The sequence below is a fragment of the Cibotium barometz genome, unplaced genomic scaffold, assembly GCF_041138505.1.
Source record: "Cibotium barometz isolate CiBa-2024 unplaced genomic scaffold, ASM4113850v1 ctg488, whole genome shotgun sequence".
Lineage (NCBI taxonomy): Eukaryota > Viridiplantae > Streptophyta > Polypodiopsida > Cyatheales > Cibotiaceae > Cibotium > Cibotium barometz.
In genome coordinates this window covers 58,168-77,637 of record NW_028229445.1, presented here as the reverse complement: position 1 = coordinate 77,637, position 19,470 = coordinate 58,168, and the positions used below count along the sequence as shown (strand labels likewise).

At 44.6% G+C, this 19,470-nt stretch overlaps 1 protein-coding gene across 3 annotated transcripts in view; it reads right to left on the bottom strand.

Annotated features, from left to right (window-relative positions):
* Positions 1–19,470, bottom strand: part of DET3 (vacuolar ATP synthase subunit C (VATC) / V-ATPase C subunit / vacuolar proton pump C subunit (DET3)) — a 71,701-nt gene that overhangs the window by 16,530 nt on the left and 35,701 nt on the right. The window contains exons 7-8 of one of the 3 annotated variants that reach the window (XM_086797883.1): positions 16,310–16,426; positions 4,735–4,860 (exon numbers count right to left, since the gene is read on the bottom strand). In XM_086797883.1, coding sequence (XP_086654009.1) covers positions 4,735–4,860; positions 16,310–16,426 — 243 coding nt within the window. The remainder of the gene's footprint in view (positions 1–4,734; positions 4,861–16,309; positions 16,427–19,470) is intronic. The other 2 variants (XM_086797886.1, XM_086797885.1) reach the window with 2 other exon arrangements.

The following is a 19,470-nucleotide window of genomic DNA, read 5'->3' as shown; positions in this document are numbered from 1 at the left end:
ATTCTTCCTTTCTGCAACCCCATTCTGCTGTGGAGTGTAAGGAGTAGTATACTGATGTTTTATACCTCTACTCCCAAGAAAGGAATTCAGCATATGTGACATATATTCCCCCCCTCGATCAGAACGGAGGGTCTTGACCTTGCATCCTGACTCTGTCTCAGCAAGTGCTACAAAGGCCAAAAATGCATCATATACCTGTGATTTCTGTGTCAAAGGATAGACCCAGCTTATACGAGAGAAGTCATCAATAAATGTTGCAAAATAGAAGCAACCACCTAATGACTTCGTCTGCATCATGGGACCACAAAGATCACTGTGTATAAGCTGCAACTTTGCAGTTGCTCTTAGAGCCTGATCACGTGGGAAGGAAAACCTGTGCATTTTTCCCAAAATACATCCTTCACAAATGTGATCTGGAGGCTTCTCCATGAGAGGTAGATCTGTAAACATGTTATGTCGCTGCATAAGCATAAGACTACCAAAATTTACATGCCCCATGCGAGCATGCCATAACTCCGCATCAACCATAGCTGGAGTAAGAGTGAATGCATGATAAGCAGACTGATCCACTGGCTGAAATGCATCCAACTGATATAAAGTCCATGACATAATGTACCAGTAAGCATCAAGGTCAAGGCATTAGCTTTGTCTCTGACGATGCATTTATCATCATCAAAGTGGACTTGCATTCCACAATGTGCTAAAGAAGAAATGGACAACAAATTCTTCTTTATCCCTGGTACATATAAGGCATCTGTAAGGCGGAGAATGGAGCCATCAATGGCTGTGAGCTGAATCTCCCCAATGCCACGAACTGGATATGAAGCATTGTTGGCACACTGAACAGTTTTGCCAACAGGGGCAGGGCCAACATGACTAAACAAATCCCTGCGAGATGTGATATGCTTTGAGGCACCACTATCAAAATACCAAGTACATGCATGCTCTGTCAAACTGAGTGCCTGTGAAGACCAAGAGGCATCATAGCTGCATGTATAAAAACAGTAATCCCTGTCCTCAACAAAAGAAGCAGTCTCTGGAGGAGCTTTAGAAGCATCATTAACAGACATCCCAGCTTCCTTTGCCTTCTCTTTGGCAATCCTCTTCCTACATTCAGTGATGTAGTGACCTGGCTTCTTACAGTAATGACATTTGCCCTTCTTCTTAGGCTGTCCATCACCTTTCTTGGTATCCTCTGAAGAACCACCATCACCTGAATTTTGATTTGAACTCTTTGGCTGAGTTTTTCCTTTCCCCTTTTGACCTGTAGTAAATGCTTGTTCAGCATTTGTGTTCATATTCATATTCTTCCTTATTTGCTCCTCTTGTAGCAAGAGAGCAACAAGTTCCTGATACTTGAGGGGTTCAACAGCATTCCTCATGCTGAGGTTCAAAGAGGTATGAAAAGCCAAGTAAGATCTTGGCAAAGAGTGCAAGATGGTGGACACAAGCTGTGTCTCAGGAATAATCTCATCCACATTGATGAGTTGCTCTCTCAAATCCTGCAGCTTGTTTAAGTGGCTAGACATATCATCTCCTTCATTAATTTTCTGATTTTCCAGCTCTCTTTTCAAAAATGAGATCCTAGCCTCATTACGAGCAGCATACATCTGCTCCAAAGTCACCCATGCATTCTGTGAAGAGCCAGCTGAACGAATATAAGGTATAATGGACCTCTGTACTGACAATGCAATGAGTGACAAAGCTTGTGCATCCCTCGCATCCCATGTCTTTTGAGCATTTGTTCTTTGAACAGGCAATGGCTGTCCTGGAGCCTGTACCTGTTGTCCTCGTCCACGAGCACCCCCTTGGGGAGGAGTCTCTGGAGCCAATGGACCTGGACGTGGTTCATCACCACTAACAAAATCCCAAAGACCTTTTGCCACAAGCACATTTTTCAGCATAAAACTCCACAAGGAGTAGGTCGTGCCATCCAATTTGTCTTCCTTAGACAAATATGTGAATACATCACTTTGCTGTTGATTTGCCATTATGCTTACGCACAATGTTGTACCTGTTTATCAAAAAACCCAATAGCAGAAACCCTGAAAATAACTGTACTCCACTGAATACAGTTCACCCAAATATGCCTGCACTCTCAATCCTCTGAATGTGCAGCTCAATGCACCAATGACTGAGTAGAGCAGCAAATGGCGTACACAATGCCAAAATGCCCCAAAAATGCCCAAATTTGCTGCACCCAAACACAGTGTGGTGTTAGCAGGTACAGTCCACCAAAGAGCAAGTACAATTGACTGTACTATGCATGTACAGTCTACTGGTTCTGTACAGAAGCTGGCAGTCGACTGAGTACACTAAGGCGACCAGCGTTGACAAGAGCAGGACGTCCAGCGTTGAGGCGACCAGGTACAGATGCTGACGGCTGTGAACAGTTACGGCAGGCTACAGGCGACTATTTGCAGGCGGCGCACAGGTGTACGGGCAGGTACAGTAAGGCGGCGCTGACTGTACGGAAGCACCTATCTGCTGCGCAGAGCTCGAACAGTACGGGCAGCAGAGTTGTACGGCGAACTGGTACGGACAAGTACTTATGTACGGGCTGGACAGAAACTGAAGGCTACTGTGTACTGCAATGGCAAGCCTTCACTGCTCTGATACCAAATGAAGGCAATGAAGTGTTAGGGTTAGGGTTTACACAAGCTTCAAGCAGGCGTGGAAACCAACAGAGAGAGGGAAAACACGACTTCAGTATATGCTTGATAATCAAAGTGAAGTACAATAGCCACATAATAGTGACCCTAAAGATATGTGTTCACATGTCCGGCCATAAAATGTGCCGGGTGGACCAAAACACCTATAAACTGCATATAAGTGAAACTGAGCTAAACTGGGGGAAAAAACCTCCACTAACTGAAGTAAAAAGTGCCCCAGTAATCTACTGATGATCACTAGCACTCCTCTGGGTGCATACACAACATAAAACCCAACAGTTTTGGTCTCATAGGCCACTTTGGCTTTTCACAGACGTTAATATTTCTCTCTCTCTCTCTCTCTCTCTCTCTCTCTCTCTCTCTCTCTCTCTCACACACCAGAGGTACACTGATTGATCGTGCGATTGAGCTTGGGTGGTCCAGACGCCCACGACCACGGAGGAGGGCATCCCAGCATAGACGGATGTTGCAGCGGCAGATTCGGATTATTCTTGCGAGGCATGCGAGACACCCAGTCAGGGTGCTGACCACACAGGATATTGAGGAGATCCGCCAGTGTCCGATGCGGCACATATTATGAGATGGAGGTACCTCCATAGTGTACCTTCCAGTTCCAGTTTCATTTTTTAGGTGCCAGTAGTATCATCTTTATTTTTTCATTTTCTGGGTTTTTTTATCCAGACATTGTATCAGATCCACCATGATGTAACTTTTGGTCTCATAGGTCATTATGGCCTTTTGAAGACGTTAATATAACATTTCATTTCATTTCATTTTCTCTCTCTCTCTCTCTCTCTCTCTCTCTCTCTCTCTCTCTCTCTCTCTAGATGCTCGCTGTTGTCGCCACTTCTCCCAACCTTTCTTCACACGCTGCCTAATAGCTAACAGCACTATAGGCAATGTTGCTTTGTGACTATAGATCAACCCGCATAACCAGCACTGCTTTGTGGTTTCGGATCTATAGTCGATCGCTGTTGGCGTGTTGCTTTGTCGGATCTATAGGCAATGGCGCTGGTTATGCGGGTTGGTTTTGACTGACACCAGCCGCATGCCTTGCATGCTGGCCCAGCTGGGCCGGCTGTGCATGCAGGCCGACTAGGCCTTGCGGTGAGCAATCCTGTTGGGCCTTAGGCTACGAGTTAGACTAGATGATCGTATCCTAGAACTATGCCTTGGGTTCACTTATATAGGAGCCTGGGCCCTAAACTTAGCCCTGCTTTTATTATAAGTGCTTTCCCATAGTTCTTTTAAAGCCTTCCTTCACTTAGTGTGAAACTGTCCCCTAGCCAGGCACCCCTCTAACCCAGGATTAACCTACCCTAGGTTAGGTGCCTAGTGTGGAAGTAACATATGACTTACAACTGAGCATAACCTTTGGCCCCACCCATGTAGGTAAGGAAACAGGCAAATGGAAGAGGAGGATGATCTTTTTGCACCAGGACATCCACATCAAGAGAAAATTGGGCTGAGATCAGCAGATTGTACTTGAACAATCAGTTGTATTTATCCCTTGTACAAAATTAGCGCTAGGATTATCGCTTGTGTTTGTGAATCTCTGCTGGACTTCTCTCTCTGTTACACACTTTCACAGCACTAGTAATCTACAATGGGCTTGTGGGAGCAGTGCCCTGGGTTATCCCTCGTATAAGCTAGTTGGAACCAGCACGTCATCTAGGCTGGAGTACTGTATCATGATGTTTCAACTTTCAACTATTGTGAATTTGGTTTGTCTCATCCCCCCTCCAAACCTGATTTGAAGTTGACTGATTTGAACAGTAGTTTTATCACAGCAGGCCTGGCTGTTTGGTTCCTTCTTGGCTTTCCTTTGAAACATTTCCACATTTTTGCTTCGCCATAATTCAAAACCATAGGTTGTCCCCCCTGTATTGCAAATGCTTAATTCATATCATACTTCTATATGAGCTTCTAAATTCCTTATTACATATCTAAGTTTTTTACTTTTTCGTGCGTTATTTGTTTAACCATAGATGCATTGACCATTATATAAATCATTACAAGAAAAAGAAATCCCCCCCCCCCCAGAAAAAAATCCAATTGTTACCTCTCCATAACTAGCATAACACCACTGTTGTAAAGCAGTTCGCATGTTTTCTTGGTCAGTTGTAAGCCGCCTAATCTCCTCCTCCCTCTTCTGTTGAGCCTCCGGATCATAGTCAAACTCCCGAACCTAGTAACAAAAAAGAATTATACATTGCATTATTTTTTAAGGAAAACCAAATATTGATGCACGTGATTTACATGTGTTGCCTCATGTTCAATCCGCATGCAATGTCATTATGCTACAGCATCATGATCAGTCAACTCTCACATGACGCAAGCAGTGACATATACCAAGTCACGGAACTGTCCCCTACCTAATCAAAAACGTATGCAATCCTTTGATCAAGTCAAGGACATTCCACTTCCTGATGCTTGTATGGTGTCGTACAGGTGGTAACTCATTTGGTAACTCATCAGCAAAACAATCATTGTGCTCTTGCAAAAATTTCAGCCTATCATTACAAAGAGTGTTTACATGTACATCATTTTCCTCAACAGGATCTCGTACAAAAATCAAGTACGCAAAAATACTCTTTTTCATTACTTTCTTAATTTGTACATGAGATACAAGGGGAATGGTATCACCCTCTTCACGAGCATCAATTACATGTTCTCGGCCTTTATGCATGAAGGTGATCCTGTTAGTCTTGTAAGCCTTGCACGGATCAATACGTCAAAGGCAGCCCCTGCATCAATTTGAGGACCCATGTCCTCCACTTCAATACCCAAAACAGCTGCCATCTGAGTGGATATGAAATTCTCCGTTGCACAATCATCAAACATGAACAAAGCGGGCTGATCTTTGAGTTGTCCCCAACCTTTAAATACAACCCTATCTTTGCTATCATGTGAAGTGTTGCCCTGCACATCCGGAACCATATGCACATTGGGCTTCGGTACATTAGCATTTTCAGCTTTGTTCTTCTTATTTGGACATGCTCTTGCCATGTGCTCGGTGCTGCCACAAGTAAAGCATTTGCCTTCACGCATATATTGCTCCTTCTTCTCAGCACTAAGACCAAAGTTTGCCGGCTTATAAGGGCGCTTTTTAGCAAACTTATTTTCAGCTTTTGGACCTGATTTGGCTTGGTTTTGGTCCCTTTTAGGTGGCTGTCCGTCATTTTGCAGGTTTTGGACAGCCCTCTCTTTGCCTTGAAATGAGGATTTAGCCTTATTGGATCGACTCAATTTGAGTTCCAATTGCTCGGTGGCGGTGGCGGCTGCGATTAATTGGTGTAAGGTATGACCAGGATACATTTGTAATCCCGCTTTGTACACGGGTTGCAATCCCGAATGAAACCTTCTCTTCCTTTCCGCCTCGGTGACATGCATAAATGGAGACACCTCCAAAAGCACTTTCCAAAACTTTTGTACATATGCATTTACCGATTTCCCCTCATTTTGCTTTACCCAATCCCACTTCATTGTTATCTTCCTCTCCCATAGCATGGAGATTTATCCTCTTAGACATAAGTTCTTGTTCGGGCACCAGTGGGGATTCAAAGACATGTGGGATGGTTGCCTTTTCTGCATAGGCATCCTCGGTACGAGCCAAGTATGCACGTGCTGCATCCCTCGGTTGCATGTGTAACTCTTGAGCAATCATTGCCATTGCATGATCCATATAAGATTCAAACGATCATGTACCAATGGATCCTCGCGGCAATAGAGATTCAATTCTTCTTGTTGTGCATGGAGAAGAGCCTGCATACGAGTAAGTTCAGTCCTCAAGACTATGGACTCTTCTTCTTGCATCTTCTCTTTGCCACGGGACGGCTGTCCCACATATTCATGTTCCCTATTGTGCACCACATGAGTTTGCTCATCGTGTAAAGCATTGGAGGCATGCATTTCATTGTCCCTGTCTCTTGTATTAGCATCTCCAACATTCATTGTATGGCTGTCCATAATGTTCTAAGTGTAGAGATAGCTAGTGTTCACGATGATCGTCTCTCACGATAGAAGTGAAAGAGAACCGTATGCTCTGATACCAATGTGACTTGGTTGAACACAATGCTAATCAATACACTTAAATACACTAAGATTTGAAGGACACTTGCTCAAATACAAGAAGTAAATTGCTGAATTGACAAGAGACACACAATGAGCCGGAACGGCCGCCCCCTCCCTTGAGTAAATTGTATTACTATTGGAGAAATTCAATACATAGCTTCACGGGCATCCATTGCCAAATCCTCCTCCATGCCAATGCATATGAAATTCAGCATTTAGAAAACAATGGTATGGCGATGTAGATCACCAAGGAGCTGCCTTGATGCCCGGCTCGACTTCAGTGCCCATATTCTCTACCATTGGCTCTATGTTCTACCAAGCAAGGTAGCAACATCTTCAAGAGCACATAGGACAAGAGAAATACTACACAGGGCGGCTAAACAAGGAGTCCTGCCCTTCTACTGAATAAGTAATGACAACACATTGTCCAATTAGCTTACCAGTCTTCATAGAAGTTGTTGCAAGCGGAAGCCTTCGCGTTAGAAGCTTTAGAAGTGTTGATATCTTAGATTTGCAGCAATCCTTCGCGACAAAAGTCTTCAAGAGGATGAAGGGAACCCTGGGAAAGCTTCCCCTATGGTTCAACTTGAGAAAGGAAGGCTGAAATTAGGGTTTTCAGCAAAAAGACCAGAAATTACAGCAAAAATGAGAGCTGTTTTGCTGAATTTCAGTCATTGGGAGTGAGTAGGAGAGTGATTAGCACTTGGAAACACTCTTGGAAGCTTGGAAAATACCCTAGCAAGTTGGGTATGGCTATGGAGAGCTTGGAAATGGAGAGAAATGGTGGAAAAACAGAGTTTTCAGCCTCCAAAAATCCTCATGAAGAGAAAACACGAATTTTCTCTTAATAAGTAAGTGAATTGGGATCCAATCAGGTGAAGGGACATGGGGAGATGTCCATTTATGAGTAAAAGGGGAGGATCAGGTCCTGGACATTGAGTCTTGTCCGCCTCGAGACTTCAGTGAGTGTGAACTTGGAAGCGGTCATAATTTATAAGTGACTTTTGGGCGCCCAAACTTTAATGAAGTGGGAACGCCCTCACTTATAAATATTGGCTAAGTCCTAAGGGCTATTTGAGCCTAGATTGGGTAATACTTACCACCTGTTCACATGCCACACAACCATGTCAACAGACAGTTTCACACGCACGGTTCACGGGCGGGCGCCCCCTAGCCCGGAACTACACATAGGTCATGCAGGCATGAAAACAGCATGCAATTTCATTTGCAGGCAAGCACATAAAGATGCTATGCAATGCAGCAATGACATGAGCAATTTCCGTTCATGAAACCATATAAGACCAAGCGTTTCCAGGCAAGTATATGCGATACCAGACCCAATGGAAAGCCAATCCTCCAAGCGTTTCCGGGCATGTACACAAAGGCACAAGTCCCAGCGGAAAGCCAAGTCCTCCAGATATTCCGAACATGATAACGTCAAGTCCCAGCGGAATATCATATCCAACTATACAGCATGACACGTGTCAATCACATGCATAGGCACATTCCATAAGCCATGGACACCAATCCAATATGTATATAGTGTGAAAGCAAGAGTGAACCATTCGGGTGGCCAAATGGTGACAGTCTACCAGCTGAGTGGACTATGCACACCATCGTGCCTCCACAAAGCGGGAGACATGCTAGACCCCAGCAACTACAGGACTATCATGATTACAGGACTACAGGACTACAGGACTATCATGATTGGTCATACATTGGCCAATCTTTATGGCACAGTGCTCAAGGCAAAGTTGAGCTAATATGCAGAGAAGGAGGGACTGCGAGCACCAAGGCAGGCTCGATTCCGACGAGCTTTCTCCACTATTGACCATATATACACTCTGAGATGTCTGATTGACCAGGCTAGGGCGCAGGAGAAGAGATTATACTGCTGCTTTGTGGATTTCTGCAAAGCATTTGACACGGTGCCACGAGAGAGACTCTTCCAGCACCTACAGTCATTCGGGATTCCATCAGAGATGGTTTGGGATATCTATGCTTTATATGAGCAGGTCTTCGGGTGCATACGATGCCCCGGGGGGCTATCTGATGTTATTGCTAGCACCATAGGTGTGAAGCAAGGATGCCCACTCTCTCCTACACTAATTGGGCTATACATCGATGAGGTGGCTGACTTCATTGATCACAGTGGTGGGGACGGGATAGACATCTCAGGTACCACAGTCCACATTATGCTATATGCAGATGATATTATTCTGGTCTCTGAGTCGCGGATGGGACTACAACACCATCTCCATGCACTTGATGACTTCTGCACACAGAGGGGGCTTACAGTGAACCTTGGGAAAACCAAGGCCATGATTTTCCACACCTCAGGGCCGGTTCGACGACAGGCCATCTTCACACTAGCAGGAGGACAGGTAGAGGTGGTAGACTCATATGTATACTTGGGGATTACATTTACGACTCCGCCAAGAAGATTTACTATGGCACAGGCAGCCAGGGATAGACTCACACGAGGGTATGCAGCTCTGGCCATGCTAGAGAGACAGTGTCACCAGGCACACTTCCAAGAGCCCTACACGAAGGGGTGGTTGTTTGACACACTAGTCACCCCAGCTTTGATGTATGCTGCAGCAGTATGGGCACCTGGGCTCGCCACCACATGGTCTCAGATAGAGAGGCCTCAGATTCTCATGCTCTCATGGATGATCCACAGCAAACCCTCCGTCCCACATGACATTGTCCAGACGGAGTTTGATGCACCTCCTATGCTAGTAGAGGCCCTCTTCCGGACGATCTGCTTCATACAGAGGATCAGAGATATGCCATGAGATCGACTCTCACATAGAGCTTTTGAGGCGTCCAGGCAGCTCGCAGAGAGTGGGGATAGGAGATCATGGTATTCATAGATGATACAGTGGCTCACTCAGCATGGTCTCGACATAGATCACCTGCCACCTTTCCAGTATGATATACATGCACCACACATCCAGCTCTCTCACAGTGAGAGGAACAGAGTCCTTCGGCAGGATTTATGGCAGCGATACACTCAAGAGACTTGGATTACACCCAGTCAGCCTCTACCGCCGAAGATTCTATACTACAGAGATCAGTTTATGCGTATCTCAGCGGATGGATTCATACAGAGACCTGGATACATGGATGTGTACATGCCTCAGAGTGCCCGAGTGGTGATTGGCCAGCTCAGAGTGTCATCACACCAGCTTGAGATTGAGACAGGTAGGGCAGCACGGATCCCCAGAGCAGAGAGGATATGCGGACTATGCCAGGAGGAGGTTGAGAGTGAGGAACATTATGTATGCAGATGCACAACATATAGTGTCATTAGAGAGAGATACACCATCTTCAGTGGACATCCCTCACTCCGCCAGATCATGGAGTCCGCAGACCAGCGCAGATTTGGCCAGTTCTTGTTAGAGACAGCCCCACAGAGAGACACTGCTACGGACTCATACCACAGGGAGAGGTGGGCGACAGCTCCAGCTCCAGCTCACTGATTTCTTCCAGAGATCTATCCCAGTGCCTATTCTGACATAGGAGGGGGTTACACTTCAGCGCGCTGCGAACCTCCGAGCCAGGCGGAGACCGAGAGCACCAGGCTACCAGACTCCCAAACTACATCAGAGGGAGATCACAGAGATACGGGCTCGACATCAGGACCATATCCAGGAGCGGCTAGCTCACTTACACTCACACCCGGAGATCATGCTCCGAGGTATTTTTGCCTCACCATCACCTATGTATCACATATTACACCCCCATTATGGTACTGGTTGGAGCTAGACAGATCTGCATTGCATTCTTGTATACCCTGCGCATATAGGTTGCATACTGAGCCTCTAGCAGTAATGCTCCATCCATCACACCCATTATGGTACTGGTTCTAGCTAGACAAATCTGCACTGCATTCTTGTATACCCTATGCATATAGGTTGCATACTAAGCCTCCTAGTAGTGCTCCATCCATCACACCCCCCAACTAGCTCAATACTTTCATAGTGTATTTCATGTTCATTTTGTCCTCTCTTTTTTGGACATCCAGAAGACATTGACAGTTGTACATTGATTTTTCTCATAGGTCGAGTTCGGCCTCTAGTAGACGTTAATACAGCTCTCTCTCTCTCTCTCTCTCTCTCTCTCTCTCTCTCTCTCTCTCTCTCTCTCTCTCTCCCGCCCGTCGCTTCACTGCTCGCCACCCCTCGTCCGTCTCTTTTCGGCCGCTTTTCTCCACCCACCCTTGCTCAGGCCCCCAAGGCAGCAACATAACTCTCCCCTGCACCTGTAGCTGAGTATCTTGTAGGTCGCATTTTCTGAGTCTCCCCCAAAGGGGAGAGGGTACCCTTGAGGGGAGACTCGTTCCACCAACAGCCCTCTCCTTTATCAGCAGCAACACATGGAAAGTAAGAAGTTTTTTGCCTCAGTCACCGCTTCACGATTACCGCCCATTCCTCCACCCGTGAGCAAGCCGACACCATGGGAAGCCTACCTCATGCAAGAACTGAAGAAACTCCAGGGAGAATTAGCAGCACTGAAACACGAGACTATCAAGAAAGATGAACAAATCAACGAACTGAAAGTGCAAGTGCAAGCCATGAAGACGAAGCAAGAGAAAGCACGAGAAGGACCCATACCTACAACACTACAAACAGAAACGACAAACTATGTTTCAAAGGTAAATTCAGTTAACTCACAAGATTTTGTTAAAGAAGTCATATCAGCGGTCAAAGAAAAGGAACGAATGGAAAGTAACAAAAAGGTAATCAGAGTCGGTGGTCTTCCTCAAGGCTGGGATAGGGCAGACATAGCTCAAGAGCTTCGAGAAGACTACATATTAGATACAGATGTACTTACAGCACAACTGAGCAAAGTAGTCTCCTTCGTGGACTTAGGAGACCCTATCTCTATTATAGTAAAGGGTACACAGGCAAAAGTCTCCTATATGGACAACAATGAGAAAATAGCAGTGATGAAGCAAACAAGGTCTCTCCAAGGGACAAAGGTATGGATAGCTGATGAACTCACCCCGCTACAACTCAAGAACAGATCGGCAGAGCTGAATAAACTTAAAGAAGCAAGAAAGAATGGCAAATGGGCAATATACAGAGGAGGACAAGCAATCATTAAAGAATTCCGTACCCCACCCCCCTCAAGAGCAAATCCATCCATGGATGAAATATAGCTATTTTTATTTTGAACCTCAATTTTGAACTAGATGCAATAGAACCCATTGTAATTTAAACTCTTAAGAGTCTTAAGAGTTCATTTTGAGTTATTTTTTTTCAGTTTTATGCCTCTTTGGCATCGATACCCAGAGTGGAATGTAAATGGATGTACCTGATCTGTCCCATAGGTCGGATTCGGCCTCCCGTGGACGTTAATATAACTTCTCTCTCTCTCTCTCTCTCTCTCTCTCTCTCTCTCTCTCTCTCTCTCTCTCTCTCTCTCTCTCTCTCTCTCTCTCTTGCGCGCGTGGACAGAGCCTATTACATACATACATACGTATATACATATATTTATATTTATGTTTATATGTATGTATGTATGTATGTATGTATATATGTGTGTGTATTTATATGTAATATGGCAACAAATGAAATTGTACCCTTGGAGACAGAAAGCATTCATATGTGGAGATTTCAATAATGCCCCTCAACCTGGTGATAATACATCCGGTCGTACACATATGCTTGCTACTGAGACGTCTTCGTGGGCAGATTTTGTAGCAACGCTTAATCTGATTGATCTTTGGAAAGAATCTCAGCCCCTGATGCCTGGGTATACCTACCAACATAATGCACAATCCACTTACAAAGCTCGCTTGGATCGATGGTATCAGATTGATCCGTTTCATTATGATACTCTCACGACCAAATTGTGGGTGGATTATACATTTACATATTCAGATCATGTACCCTTATGGCTCAGAGTTCATCTGCACGACATGCCTGATGACAGATTGCCACTTCGAAGGTTGCTTATCATCAATAATAGTTACTTGGAGCATGATGCATTCAAAGCACTGATACTTGAGGCCTGTCAGCCACTCTTTCCTCAATCTTTCATTGACTTGGATTATGCATGGACAGCTTTTATTGCTCGCATGCAATCAGTCATCCGTGATTATGGTAAACAGTATCTGGAAGCTTGGAGACAGACTGTTGCTTATGCTAAGCAAACATGCCAATCGTTAATCGAGCTTAGTCATCTTCGCTCCCTAACTTTGGCGGAAGCCACTTCTTTATGTCAAGCTCATCACTGTATTCAGGTAAATGATCATCGAAAGCTTGTCAAATGGGAGATACGGGCACGACAACAGGGGCTTTTGGACAAAGGCTGCTCTTCCAAAAAAAAATTTCAAGAGTTTACATTCCAGAAAACAAGCTGCATCTATATGTCGCACTTTAATTTCAGATGACACGTGGACCTCCACCCGAGCACAATTGGCTGCGACTTGTGTTACCCATTTCTCCTCTCAATTTGGAGAGGACGATTCTCACGCCATGGAAGTGTGTGATGCACGTCATCGGTTATTACAGCATGTATCCCCCATCCTTTCTGCTACTCAGGCGCAACAACTAGAAACAAAATTCTCTGAACAAGAACTGTCTGATGCAATCAGGTCTTGTGGCCGATGGAAAGCTCCAGGATAGGATGGCCTTACAGTTGAATTTTTTCTTGCATATTGGGACACCCTCAAATTACCTTTGCTATGTATGGTAAACATTGCCTGGGAGACAAGGCAAATGCCAGCTTCCTGGAAAAAAGGATTAGTGAAGCTGTTGCCTAAAAAACACTTATGTCAGTCTTTGGCAGATTGGAGACCAATTACCCTTATGCCGGTGATATACAAGATTATCAGTAAAATGGTTGTCAATCGCATTAAGGGTTGCTTGAATGATGGACTCCATTCTGCACAGTATGGATTTATTCCTCTCGCAGGCACATTACAGATAACATTGCAAATGCTTATATTGGCATTGAATATGCCAAATACACGCAACAGGATGTCTTATTATTGCAAGTGGATATTGCTAAGGCTTTTGATACTATTAAATGGGGGTTCATTCAAGAAACCATGCGTGCTCTGGGATTTGGAGAAAAAATGCAGAATATCATTTACTGGCTTTATGCTGATAGCCAGGCGGCTTGTATATTGTCAGGAGATCTCTCAGAATCATGGACTTTGCATCGTTCAGTTAGGCAGGGATGCCCTTTAAGTGCTCTTTTGTATGCTATAGCGACGCATCCCATGCTTCTTTATATAGATCATTTGGTTGATACTGGCACTCTTCATGGATTGGACATTCAAAATAGACGTCAGTTGGTTGCTCAGGCATATGCTGACGATTCTTTTTTTCTTCCTCGCAACACACATCAGGATCTCTCTACTTTGATGCAGGCTCTTTCTTTGTTTGCCCTTGCGGCTGGCCTAGAAATCAATTTTCAGAAATCTAAATTGTTGCCTCTGCATTCAAAACAGTGGCATAATTTGCTATGGCAAGGGGAAATAGTTCACTCCACTCATTTGATTCGGCATTTGGGATATCCTTTGGGATGGACAGTCACTCGCCGTCAACAAACAGATTGGGTCTTGGCAAAGCTCAAGAAAAAGTTGGAATACTGGAAACTTGCAACATGGCCATTGCATGTTCGTTTACAAATTCTCCAATCCATCTTGGTTGCCTATATTCAGTTCTACCTTCCTCTCATCAGGTTTTCTAAGGGAGAGCTGAAATTATTTATGTCCACCATCTTGGAGATTTTCTGGAGATCGAAGCAGGGGAAAAAGAGTGTACATTTGCTTTCGGCAAATCGTTTGTGCACCCCTAAAATGCATGGAGGCTTGAATATCCTTAATTTACAGGTGCATATTCTTGCCCACAGAGGTAAACTGATGCTTCAATTTCTGGAAGGCACTCAGCCTTGGACAGCGATGATTCGTCATTTGTTACTTCATCTGACGACTTCGGCTTTTGGCCATTGGCAACCTACTCATTGGGATTTTATTCTTGGTTACATTACTGGCAAAATTAAGGGCTGTCCTCTCATTTCTGGCTTACTTGCTGATTGGAAGCTTGTCCTTTCAAATTTAAAATGGAATGGTCGCGGCTCCTTACAAGGCAACTCTCTCCGCGCTGAGAGCATCCACTGGTCCAAAGCATTTTCAGTTCCCCTGGCGGTGCAAGAACCCCGGCGTTCATATTTTCTCCACTCAAAGGGTGTTACATCTGTGGGAGATGTCATCCATCCTGATGGCTCCCCTCTTTCTTTTCCAACAGGCTGCTGCACATTATGGCTTGGGACCTCATTATCGTCGTCTTTGGCATGATATAATTCAGATGCTTCAGCCTTTTTTGCCGATTCCACTGTTGGAAATTCGAGATCGCCTGCAGGATTGGACTATCTCCTCTTTTGATTCTTCATGCCATCCCTTGAGGCTATCTGATATTACAGTTGCTGGTCTGTATAAACATTTGTTGCCATTGCCTTGGGTTTCTGAACGGGCAAATCTCTTCTGGCATATGCATCGGTCATCTTGGTGGTGGAAAAGACGATTGCGATCTCTTTGGCAGTCGAAGCTTCCTCTTCGACAACAGCTCTTTTTATGGCGCGTTCTTTTGGCTGTAATTCCCTCAGGACAGTTTCTGGCACGCAGACATATATCCTCATCCACTTGCCATAGATGCTCTACTTCCAGGTGTATTTATATGTGTGTGTGTATTTATATGTGTATGTATATATTTATGTGTGTGTGTGTGTATGTTGGGGGTGTGTGTGTGTGTAGCCGTTTCGGGCAAGCGTTTCAGTAAGCACTTGTAGAGAGGTGAAACGTTTCAGCGTTTCCTACCCCGTAACGCTACGCGATGACTCTAGGACTGCCCAAAGGCTAAGCAAGTTTGGCAAAGGATTCTTCGCATTTCCACTACCAACGACACAAACCACCCCCCCCCCCCCCCCCCCCGGTTACCCAGGGCACAGTTGCTTAGGCCACCGAGGATGAGGCCGTAGGGCACATGAGGAGGATGGGAGGGACCTAGCCATGCTAGTCTGCCATCGCCGTATCTCCCTCCAGTTCGAGCTCCCGGTTCTGATCATTGGACTCCCAGCTCCTACCAGAGATGGGAGATTTGTAATAGTATTGCTGCCTGCAATATTTGGAGAGCTCATTTTAGTGAGGCCATTGCGGGCACCCTCACCCCACCAGCAGAATCCATTCGGAGCATCTGGCTTGACATCATTCATACCCTCCATGGACATTGGGGTAAGCTTCAGGGTGGCTCCAATCGCATGCGGAAGAGCCGTGAGGCCTTCCTATGGATTGGGCGTCACGGTCCTATGCGTGGTGAGCCCACTTGGCATTATAGACCACCTTTGTGGTTCCACTAAGCAAAGTTACCAGATTAAACACAAGCTGAGCAGCAATCTTTGGGTACATATCTATGCAGTGTTGCCTGAACTTATCGACACATTCTGCACTCTTGTGGACATAGCATTCCACTCGTATTAGGAACATATACGGGAACACGTACAAGTGGAACAAATTGAGAAAAATGAAAATATAGTGCTGAAATTACCTGGAAGCCTCTCTCTCGAGCAGCTGTTTTGAAAGTGTCTGAAACTTTTCTAAAAAGAGTGACTGTGTATAAAGCATATTCATTGTCCTCATGTAGCTTTTTTGAAGACCTTGGTACCTTTTGCCATGACCAATGACATGATTATTCTTCATTTGAAAACATGAGTGCAAAACTACTATGTAAATATTCATCAAAACAAAGAACGCTCGGAACACACATACTTCTCAACACTATATGTCTATGCAGCCACATTACATTGGCAAGAGGATCCTCATTTTTCCAAAACTTGCATAATCTAGAGTATGCTCAACATTACATCATGATACAAGAACATACTCATCCACAGGTAGAGACTTATTATTCCTTTGAGCAAGGTTTTTATAATCATTGCCAAGGCCCTTGCCAGTAGACTCTGGTCAATCCTGGCCTTACTACCGAGTGCTTTCCTCAAAGATAGAAACTACCAGGTGCTTTCTTCAAGGATAGAAGCATAAATTGTCCGCTAGTCCAAGAAGCCATTTCATTCATGAATCATCTCAAAGTACACCTTGTCAATGCTTGTGAGGCTGTGACAGAACTACAGCACTTTCCCCACTGATTAACTGCCCTTACTATCTTTAACAAAGCCACTATCAATATCAATACAAAACCTAAAAGGTTGTTTAACTGCAGCCCCCCTCGCCCCTACATGGAAGCTGTCCAGATCACACCCTGCAGGGGTGGCATGTCACTCCTTTCTTCCCTTGCAAATGCGTGGAAAATGTCGCATGCATCAGGCCCCAGATGCATGTGACATGCCTGCTTTGTTAATGTTATGATAATCGCTTCTAACAAAGTCTCTGACATTGACATTCTACTTCAATTTCCCTCAACTTTGTCCCCCTATGCTTGCATATGAGAAGCCCTGACCTGGAGATTGACATTTTTTGTTGGCATGCTTGACTACCCTAACAAGTTTCTGGGTCATATAATCTATCATCAGACAGTCTAGAGGACTTCCTGTTTTCTCATGGTGCAGCTTTGCTAAGACTAAAAACCAAGGAGTTTTTCCAATTGTCTATCCACACCCTAGATAACAGCTGCACTCCCTTCTACTACTCTGAGTGGAGTAAAGCAAGGAGGTCTCCTATCAATTCACCTTTTGTTTGAGTTATCAATTGTGCTGTTAACAATCTATATATATATATATATATATATATATACATCCAACACCACGTACTTTTTTAAAGTGCGTACGCGTACAACCAAGGGTATATATATATATATATATATATATATATATATATATATATACATACATCCAACACCACGTACTTTTTTAAAGTGCGTACGAGTACAACCAAGGGTACCCGTAACAAGTGCTGACTCCCGCAGCTCAAGTATGTCCAACTCACATAGGAAAAACACCAATGCACGAGAGCAGTCTTGTGGCACAACTGGACACGTAGGAAAGCAAACCATATTGAGCTGGCCACTCTTATTAAAAATGGAAGTGACTACAGGTAAGCTTAGGCCAAAGCTACCTCATATGCCTACTACTACCTCAACCCTTCAGGGAGATTTCCCAAGTGTATGGAAAAGCTACTCACGTCACCAGAATCTCTCCCTCTAGGAGATCCCCCGAGACAACAAATAGAATCTCACCGTTCAGGAGCCTTCCATATCTCGATGTCGAATTCAGGTGAGAACTAGCACTACAATGTTTCCTGAGGCTAGCTAGTTATTACAGAATAGGATGTCCCAGCCAAGAGATGTAGAAGTATCAAGAGACCTTACATGCAATAAGCCCTGGCGTCCCATACCACCAGGACAAACCTCATGTAAGAATCCCCATTAAGCTCACAATCAAAAGAGAGACAGCCAGTCCCTTCCAAAAATTGGGTCTCGATACAAGTAAATCCCTTTTTGGACACCATCGTCAAAACTCAAGGTGAGCACCAAGCTATCCTGCCAGTCTGTCAATCATATAAATCCTGGCATGGATAACAGCACCACCTACATGACCACAAACAAAAATCACCACAACCCCGGCATAAGCTGTCAGGGTAACAAGGTCCACCAGACCTCAACTCCATGGATTCCGATTCGCCCCTCAGGCAATCCACCCAAAGCTGCCCATGACCTCAGCAAATATGCAACCTTACCTACTTGGGACTACGCTTGCCCACTGGCTCGCCTCCCCTAGCTGTTCAGGTCACCAAGCTTAGGTCATCCTGTGGGTGTATTGTGGCAAAGGACAATCATGTCAGGGTCATGTCGGTTACTACATCTTCTCACTCCCTTAGGATAAAGGCTATCAGGGATGTGTCACTGCTGGTAACTCAAGTCTCCACACTCGGTCAAGACTTACAAATTATAAAGTGAACACATAAAAGCCTCATAACAAATAAAATTAAAAGAATCTTTACAGATTCAAGCACTCACTTAAGCATGGAATAGAAAAAGCAAATAAATTTTGAAAATTAAGGTGTGGTTTCATACACAAAAAATGGCAGTAAGCAAGAACCTCATTGTTCATTAGTTATAACATAGCTCTATGAGTTGTTTCTATAACTCCTGCACCTGGGAATACAACGTATTCACGAAAGCAGGAGGAGATCCAAGGGGTTGAGGAACGGGTGATGAGGAGGAGGAGGTTGTACATAGCCCATGTACTAAGTATATGGAGGACGGAATTGAGAGAGCATTAGAAAAAATTCAGATCTACCTGTTAGCAATGTGAGTATAGGCTGTCCCACATACTAAAGAAACATATGAATTCCAGGCCGTTGTACAGTATCACCACTATGTACCGAAGTGGTGGAAACAATGGCAGCCCCAGATAGAGTCTCTACAGGGTTAATTGGCGAGGTTTCGAGCATGTGTGTAGACATAGCCATGGAGTCTAAGTGCTCTGCCATGATTCAATGCGGTGGCTATAACAGCAGTGTCAACAAAATGTGAAGATGCATGACGAGATGTAGTACGAGTACGACCAGGCATAAGAGTAGGCTCTTTGCTATCACGCAAAGTGTCGATCAGCCAATGAGGTACATTCTTGGTCTCACGAATAGCTGCATTTCAATTGTCCAATGCCTCACCCAAGGTCTCCTAATCAACATGTGGCACATCAGGACCAATTTGAGTAATGTTAGGTGGCTGAATTTCAGGAATTTCAGCAC